Source organism: Arachis ipaensis, chromosome B9 (genome assembly GCF_059453495.1).
Source record: "Arachis ipaensis isolate K30076 ecotype BB chromosome B9, ASM5945349v1, whole genome shotgun sequence".
NCBI lineage: Eukaryota > Viridiplantae > Streptophyta > Magnoliopsida > Fabales > Fabaceae > Arachis > Arachis ipaensis.
Genome location: NC_142444.1, coordinates 3,803,932 through 3,813,203, shown reverse-complemented (window position 1 = coordinate 3,813,203; position 9,272 = coordinate 3,803,932). Strand labels below are relative to the sequence as shown.

General features: G+C 32.2%; 3 protein-coding genes across 3 annotated transcripts; 2 read left to right on the top strand and 1 right to left on the bottom strand.

Annotated features, from left to right (window-relative positions):
* The first annotated feature begins 812 nt into the window (after positions 1-812).
* Positions 813-1,430, top strand: LOC110266322 (uncharacterized). Its single transcript, XM_021110716.1, has one exon. It carries the CDS (start codon positions 813-815, stop codon positions 1,428-1,430), a length of 618 nt encoding a protein of 205 aa, XP_020966375.1.
* A 1,673-nt stretch (positions 1,431-3,103) lies between these two features.
* Positions 3,104-4,589, bottom strand: LOC107614853 (F-box/kelch-repeat protein At3g23880-like). The gene has a single exon (XM_021110715.2). It carries the CDS (start codon positions 4,587-4,589, stop codon positions 3,282-3,284), a length of 1,308 nt encoding a protein of 435 aa, XP_020966374.2. The 3' UTR covers positions 3,104-3,281.
* Positions 4,590-6,475: 1,886 nt separating this feature from the next.
* Positions 6,476-7,750, top strand: LOC148543549 (F-box/kelch-repeat protein At3g23880-like). Its single transcript, XM_088500295.1, has one exon. The coding sequence runs from the start codon at positions 6,476-6,478 to the stop codon at positions 7,748-7,750; it is 1,275 nt and encodes a 424-aa protein (XP_088356421.1).
* The last annotated feature ends 1,522 nt before the right edge of the window (positions 7,751-9,272 follow it).

Below are 9,272 nucleotides of genomic sequence, written 5' to 3'. Positions count from 1 at the left end.
GGACTAAATATGATTAATGACGAATTAAAAAATCTATGCTTTATTGGGATTGAGAAGATACTCAATAGCAATGCAAGATCTTTAAGAGACTATCAATCAATGTTATATCCTGAGCTGTCTGATGTTTGTCTTTTTTAGAATAAGCTAATAGAGGAGGAGTTAGCATATGACACAAATGAGTTGACTCATATAAACTTATATATGGAACAAAAGATGACTCATGAGTAAAGGTTAGTATGCAATGAGATACTCAATGCTGGTATTGCAGACTCTGGTATTTTTACTTCGTTTATGGACATGGTGGGTGTAGTAAGACATTTATTTGGAATGAACTTTCTTCTACTATTTGGTCTAGAGGAAAGATTGTTTTCAATGTCGCATCCAGTGGAATTGCGTCTTTATTCCTACGTGGTGGCAGAACGACTCATTCCAGGTTTTCAATACCCATTACAATTACTGATGAATCTACTTGCAACATCAAGCATGACAGTTTGAAGGCTGAGCTGCTCATCCAAAGTAGCTTAATAATTTGGGATGAAACTCCAATGCTCAATAAAATGTGCTTTGAAGCACTTGATCGGACGCTCAGGGATCTTATGTCAGTTACTGATCAACATAAGACACACCAACCATTTGGTGGTAAGGTTGTGGTTTTAGAATGTGATTTCAGATAGATACTTTTGGTGATTCCAAAAGAGAGTAAACACAATATATTGTCATCAGCTATTGCTCACCCCATTTGTGGTAGTTCTGTAAGGTTCTGAAGCTACATACGAACATGAGGCTTCTAATATCTTCTTCGAATCAACATGATGGTGAAAAAGAAAAGATTTGCTAATTGGATACTTGATGTTGGAGATGGAAATATTAGTTCTGCTGTTGGTGATGAGTCAGAAGTTGAAATTTCAGATTATCTGCTGATTACAACTACTGATGACCCTCTCTCTCATTTAGTAGACTTTATATATCCGAATTTGTTGCAAAACATGTCAGATTACATGTATCTTCAGAATAGGACAATTCTTGCACCCACACTTGAGAGTGTCGAGAAGGTAAAAAATTTCGTCTTAACAATTTTTTTAGGGATGAAAAATGAGTATCTAAGTTCTGACACAACATATCAAGCTGATGAGAATGAAGATGTACAACAAGAGTGGTTTACACCAAAATTCTTAAATGACATCAAATGTTCGGAACTACCCAACCACAAGTTAACTTTGAAGCCAGGAGTCGCTATAATGCTACTGCAAAACATAGACCAGACTTTAGGTTTATGCAACGGGACAAAGTTAATAGTTAACAAATTTGGCAACAACGTAATTGGAGCGATAGTAGTGACCAGTAGAAATATTGGCAACAAAGTGTATATTCCAAGAATGAATTTGATCCCTTCAGATTCAGGATTGTCATTTAAGTTCCAATGGATATAATTTTCATTAATAGTGTGCTTTGCAATGACCATCAACAAGAGTTAGGGTCAATCATTATCACATGTAGGACTTTACTTGCCAAAATCAGTTTTCACCCAGGAAGAACTTTACATTGTTTTGTCAAGAATTAAGAGTCGCAATAGCCTCAAGGTTCTAATTTTGGACGAAGACGATAATCCAAAGTCATCAACAATAAATGTTGTGTTCAAAGAATTTTTAATAATATTTAGGAAAGAAAATAATTTTTTTTTTGTGTTGATTTTTATATAAAATACTCATATCCTTGTAATTATTCATTTTGTAACGAGTACAACTAAAATTTTACTAACAACTTTAAATTAAATATTTTTATAAAGTTTCAAAAATTTTTATTATAAGCATTTTTTGTAATTATTATAAATAATTTTATAAAATTTTAAAAATAACTTAAAAAATGTTATGAATACTATAAAAATTTAAAATATACTCATTCTTTTGTAGTGCACACTGCGCAAGAAAAAAAAATTATTAGTTTTGATAGTTTAAAAGTATATAAAAGTTATAAGTAGAATATCATATTAGTATTATTTTTTAACTCGATTACTTGAATTTTTTATTATACCGAAAAATAAACTCATAAATGGCAAAAAAAAATTGAATATAAAAGACTACAAAAATTTCATTTTCAAATTAAATGGACGTAACCAATAAGTTGAGGTTGCCTTTTAAGTTTTTTTGAAAATAAACTAATCAAATTCTACTACTACTACTATTATTATTATTATTATTATTATTATTATTATTATTATTATTATTACGAGGAATGCTAGGGCCAGTAATTTTTGTGATTTGTAGTCATCAAATAGTCATCAATGATAATTTTAATGGTGTGAGATTGGTATGAGATTTCATCCAATGGCTCACTTTTCTTTGCTGGTTATATGCTAGCCAGAATTTAACAAAGTTGTTGGCTCCCTAAACTTTTTCTATTATTAATTAGTTTATACTTATTATACAATATATTTAAAAATGTATCAAAAAATATTAATATAAAAAAGATATTACTTAAGTTTTTTTTAAAAAATAGGTCTCTAACAAATAAATTATTAACTAATTTAACGTTAAAACGACATTTTATTTGAAGAATATTGATAAATAAATCTCAATCAATTTGAATTTAAAGATAATCAAGCCCTTATTCAACGTTAAAATGTCAATTTGTTTAAAGAATATCAAACAAATAGATCCTAACTAATTTAAATTTAGAGACAATTAAAAGACAATTAAATTCTTACGTTATATGACAAGTCAACATTTTTCGTGAATAGAGAATGAAGTGGACTATTTTTTTTTTTTGTGAGAGATGGCATCATCCAAAAGAACAGTTAAAAAAAAATCGAGTTAGTAATTCACTCGTACATGATTTTATTTTCACCATTTTAAAAAGATCAAGATTGACATATAAGATTATTATTGATTAAATCGTTCTTATATTCGAATTAATTATAACGAATGGTTTATTTGATAAACTAATCTCAATACAATTGACATATTCCCATGTTAAATATCGTATTACATAGCACTTGCACCTGAACCTTTGCAGATATTGCACTCACAGTTTTGTATAATCAAACTCCTATAAAACATAAATTTATTATATGGCATTTCATGATAAATACATATTCTACAATTGGTATTCATAACTGTATCGATCAGTTAGATCCATAAAAAACATTAAATTGAAGACACAGCCAATAAAAAAAATACCAGAAACAAGGCACCACATTAATGATAATAAAGTTATGGATTCAAGAGACTGTGTAGGAGATTTTTAACCAAAAAGTAGCCAAAATGCAAACTATCCTTAAGAGATTATAGGGTTGGCTTAAATAACCGCATTTCAGATGAGCAACTTGGAAGACCAAAGTGAGAGGGTGAAACTAAGCTTTCATGATAGACATGAAAGATCCTTGAGCCTGAACCCCGGGACAAAGGACGGTGTTTGGTCATGCCATCACCGGAGCTGTCAATATTAGGAAACTCTATGCTGCCATCATTTAAGTTACATAAAACAAACTTGCCACTTGGAGATTTCGCCAGTAGAACATCATTTGTCAACATGTACATAGGCAGTAATACATAACATGAAACAGGATTAACGAGTAGCGGGTGGTGGGGGATTATTGCCAATTTAGTCCAAGATTGAGGAACTCCATACTCCTTCATCAACCAGAAAGTCCAATGAGTTTTCTTAGTCTCATAACAAACAGCAAGACAACCCCTCAAGATACCCAATCGTGGAAGCACAAACTCCTTATCATCTGAATCCCTACTGGGAGCGGAAAACTGACTATAAGTCTCTTTCACCAAGTCAACGGAAAGAACTGCCACAGAACTACTAAGACGGCTGCGAAGAAGCCAATTAAGAGTGCCAGTGCCACTTACAAAAAGCCCTACCAAACCCACCACACAATCCTTGCTATCGGAGTCATGTAGTCTATATGGGAAATCCTGAATTGTTCTCCATTTAGATTTTGGGCCGAATGTGAAAATTCTGGTGACAGATTCACCTGATTTCTTATTCACAATCCCGAAAAGCTTATACTTGTCGTTCACATGATCATAACCAAATCCACAATAGTAGAAGATACCACCAATTTCAAGCGGCGGAGATGTGAATCCGGTGCAGGGGTTCCACAGAATGGCACGATCCTCAAGCTCTTCATCATGCAAGCACAGCAATCCATGACAAGAGCCAATGATGCTACGGTAGCATCGTCCCTCATAGGGAACTACTTTAGTGGGTTCATGGGGAGGGTTCTCGAACACATATCGGACGGAGAAAGTTCCGATTGTGGTGTATGAGTAGCTTGAGCTATAATAGGCAATACACGGGTGGGTCAAGGCTGGATCCACCGCCATTGAACGTCGAAGGTGGTCCTTGGCAAATTGGGAACTGGAAATTAGGGTTCTCCATGAACTGCAGACGCTGTTCCTTAATCGAACAAGAGAACTTGCCGGAATCCTCAGCAGGATTTCCTCTATGAGCTCGCCCGGAAGGATAGGTGGTGGTTTTGTGGTGGTACAGCGGAGCAGTTCCGGCCACCCCTCGGTGGTTGTGACAACCTTCCCCTTCCTCGCGACAGTATCATCATCATCAGGAATGGAACCCCTCGTCATACATACGAGGGAAACAGTAAAATCCTTCTCTACAACAAAACTCCACAATACAGCAGGAATAAGAAATCATAAACAACATAATTCTAACAATTCTACTCTTAGCGGTATTGCCATTTAAAGTACAAGATAAAACATACATTGAAATTCTATGAGAAGAAAAGCAGAGACCTCAACGTTTTCAGTTAAAATTGAAAAAAAAAAAAAAAAAGTAAAACAGAGGTTTACCTACAGGAAGACGATGGCGGAGTAAGAGACCAGGAGGACCCGAAGACAGAGGAAACGAATAATCGGCGTGGGAGCTTCGGATGGAGACGAGAAAAACGGTGGTCGGCGGAGGAAAAACGAGAAAGATGACGAGGGAAGGAGGCACGGCCGCACGGGGCTGCTGCAACTTCTTTGATGAAATTTTGGAGGTTCAGATAAATGATTTATAAATCTATCCGATGTTTATTATGAGGTTTTCCCCGGAATCAGAAATTGATAGTTTGATACTTAAATTTAGTCTGTATCGGCCCCATATCCAATTCAAATCTTATTACTATTTAACCGGTTATCTTTTTATCTCTCATGCATCTACTTCTCTCCTTCTAATATATTTAAATTTCAAAAAGAAATTTTAAATAATTTATATATTATTTTATTGTTAATTTATTTGTTAATTAGTTATTTACTTAATTATTTAATTTTTATAATATATTATTACAATTATATTCCGTCCATTTTACTATAGTCAAGTGTAGGGCTGGAAGTGAGCTGAGCTGAGCCGAGCTAGACCAAGCTCAAGCTCGGCTCACCAAAATTGAGCTTGGCTCGCGACTCGACTCATTAACAATTGAGCCTATTTCTTAAGCTCAAGCTCGACTCACCAAAAGCTCACGAGCTGGTTCAAGCTCACGAGCTGGCTCAAATAATAGAAACATAAATACATAATCTATAATTTTATATCAATAAATTATAACTTATATATTTTAAAAAATATTTGAAAAAAATAATTATTGTTTATCTATCAATAAATATAAATTTTTTATTTATGTCTTACATCAAAATTATATGTAATAAATAAATATAAAATTTTAAATAATTAAGATCATTAATATATATAATTATATATTACTATTTCATATGTATATATATAATATTAAAAGTATAGACTAGATGCATATAGGATATGTGTATTAATAATTATATATATAATCGAGCCAGCTCACAAGCTAATGAGCCGAGCTTATCCAAGCTCAAGCTCGGCTCATTTAATTTATGAGCTCAATTTCAGGCTCAAGCTTGGCTCACCAGCTCACGAGCTTAGCTTATCGAGCTATTAACGAGTCGAGCTCGAGCTGGCTCATAAGCTGGCTTGACTCACTTCCAGCCCTAGTCAAGTGATCATCAAAGATTTTATCTTTAAATTAAATATACACAATATCAACTTGATCAAATTGTTAAAATAGATTTCCTAAAACATATTTTTTCAATAAGGAAAGATTTGTTTTTTATTTATTTAGTGTATTTGATAAGTTTTAATAATAACAATAAAAATATTAACAAAATAATTAAAAAATATTATAATTTTTTTAAAAAGATTTTTTAAAAAATATTATAAATTTTTTAAAAAGATTTTTATTTTGAAAAAATCCTAAAATAATAAATAAAAATATTTTTATGTTATTATGTTTAAATATAATTATACATTAAAAATATTTTTATATGATATTTAAATATTAAATTATTTTAAATTTATTAAAAAAATCTTCTCTACTAGTAGGGGGAACTCTTCAAGAGTTTCAACTTTCAACCTATAAAAGACAAGGGAACTTTTCGTGCGGCCACATTATCCCTCCAAATCGTTTTCCGAATTGGTTGATGCTAGTAATCCTAAAATCCAACTCATGGAACGCATGAATAGTCTGCTTCACGACGATGATAATGATGATGAGAGGAAGGGGGAGGTCGTCACAACCGCCGGGATGCCTGCCCTCATGGACGAGCTCATAGCGGAAATCCTGCTGAGGATTCCGGCGAGGTCTCTTGTTCCATTAAGGAACAGCGTCTGCAGTTCATGGAGAACCCTAATTTCCAGTTCCCAATTTGCCAAGGACCACCTTCGACGTTCAATGGCGGTGGATCCAGCCTTGACCCACCCGCGTATTGCCTATTATAGCTCAAGCTACTCATACCCCATCATCGGAATTTTCTCCGCCCGATCTGTGTTCGAGAACCCTCCCCGTGAACCCACTAAAGTAGTTCCCTACGAGGGACGACGCTGCTGTAGCATCATTGGCTCTTGTAATGGATTGCTGTGCTTGCACGACGATGAGCTTGAGGATCGTGCCATGCTGTGGAACCCCTGCACCGGATTCACATCTCCGCCGCTTGAAATTGGTGGTATCTTCTACTATTGTGGATTTGGTTATGATCATGTGAACGACAAGTATAAGCTTTTCGGGATTGTGAATAAGAAATCAGGTGAATCTGTCACCAGAATTTTCACATTCGGCCCAAAATCTAAATGGAGAACAATTCAGGATTTCCCATATAGACTACATGACCCCGATAACAAGGCTTCTGTGGTGGGTCGGACAGGGCGTTTTGTAAGTGGCACTGGCACCCTTAATTGGCTTCTTCACAGCGGTCATGATAGTTTTGTGGCAGTTCTTTCCCTTGACTTGGTGAAAGAGACTTATAGTCAGTTTTCCGCTCCCAGTAGGGATTCAGATGATGATCACAGTGTGTTTCCCCGATTGGATATCTTGGGGGGTTGTCTTGCTGTTTGTTGTGAGACTAAGAAAACTCATTGGACTCTCTGGTTGATGAAGGAGTATGGAGTTCCTCAATCTTGGACTAAATTGGCAATAATCCGCAACCACCCGCCACTCATTAATTCTGGTTTAAATGATGTATTACGGCCTATGTACATGTTGAAAAGTGATGTTCTACTAGCGAAATCTCCTAGTGGCATCTTAATTTTATGTAACGTAAAGGATGGCAGCACATATGTTCCTAATATTGACAGCTCCAGTGATGGCATGACCAAACATCCTCCTTTGTATCGGGGTTCAGGCTCAAGGATCTTTCATGTCTATCATGAAAGCTTAGTTTCACCCTCTCACTTTGGTCTTCCAAGTTGCTCATCTGAAATGCGATTATTTAAGCCAAACCTATAATCTCTTAAGGACAGTGTGCATTTTGGCTACCTTTTGGTTAAGGATATCCTACCGTCTCTTGAATCCATAACTTCATTATCATTAATGTGGTGCCTCTTTTTTTTTTTTTTTTTTTTTTTTAATAATGTTTCGTTAATCAAGTTCAACTAAGTTGGTCTATCATAGAGTGTGTTTAGGAAATTTGTTGGAAGGGAAGAAGCACGTTTAGACTTCTTGAAAGCTTTAATTTTTTGTTTGGCAATTTTTTTTTTATGAACACAGAAGTGATTTTACTACCAAAACCATGTTTACAAGAGTTAACTATTTTTAGCTTCTGTATTTTTTTAACGGGCTTTTAGCCATAAATACTAAATATTTATTTACCTTTTACTAACTTTATCCTTGATGTATGTTATTATATTATTTATAGAATTCTTGATATTTCTATTTATATTCTATTTTTCTATTATTTATTATTTGTATTTTTTTGTCAAATATTTGTTTAATATTATACATTTTTATAATTGTGATTTTTGTGTATTATGTTTGTTATTATCTTTTTATGATATGGTTTATTGATTCTATTAGGTAAAGTAAATTAAACAAAAAATTAACTGTAAATAATAATAATAGTAAAAAATTATAGTATACTAAAAAAGAGTACTAAAATACTAAAAATATACTATATAAAAAACATCATCAAAAACTTTTAGATTTGTTTCAATTACTACAAAGTAAATATTTAATTTTTTTTATTATTTTTAGTACTCTCTTTTATAATTACAATTCTCGTATACTATGTTTTATTGTAATTTTTTTATAATATAGATTATGATTCCATTAAAAAAAATAAATTAAATAAAAAATTAATCATAGATAATAAGATTATGATTTTCTTTTATATTTTTTATTTTTATTTAAAAATATATTTTATCTATTTTTATATGTTATTTTTATTTTAGTAAGCAAATATTAATTTTATTATAAAATTAGCTAATAAGATCTATTTAAATATCTAAATTAAAATGATAGGATAATATAAAAAAATGATTTAAGTTGATGTCCATTTTAGTAATTTTTTTATCTAAAAGTGATTTTGAATAGTATAAGCCAAACAACATTTATTTTATTATAATCCATTTTGATACAAAAATTGCCAAATATAAATCACTTTAACACAAACATACTTTTTATCAAAATTAAGTTTGCAAAATCAATTTTATACAAACTCCCGTTTGTAAACTGTAATTCAAACACACACATAATAAAATTTAGTTACATCTAACATTATTCTAAGTCTTATTATTTAATTTAATTGAACTTAATTCATAAAAAGACTTTGATGTGTAATATTACTCTTTTATTTATAGACTGTGTTTTCGATTTAATATTTTTTAACGGTTCAACTAGGTATCCTTTAAAAATAGTACAACATTCAGCTTTTTATTACAATAATTAAAAAAAAATTAAAACAAACACAACTAAAAATTATGAATAGATTTACTGTCTTTTTAAAATTAAATACACATTCAAAATACAATCT

What these genes read in the sequence shown, in the direction of transcription:
- LOC110266322 (XM_021110716.1), top strand. Translation starts at nt 813, where the DNA reads ATGGTGAAAAAGAAAAGATTTGCTAATTGGATACTTGATGTTGGAGAT.
- LOC107614853 (XM_021110715.2), bottom strand. Translation starts at nt 4,589, where the DNA reads ATGACGAGGGGTTCCATTCCTGATGATGATGATACTGTCGCGAGGAAG.
- LOC148543549 (XM_088500295.1), top strand. Translation starts at nt 6,476, where the DNA reads ATGGAACGCATGAATAGTCTGCTTCACGACGATGATAATGATGATGAG.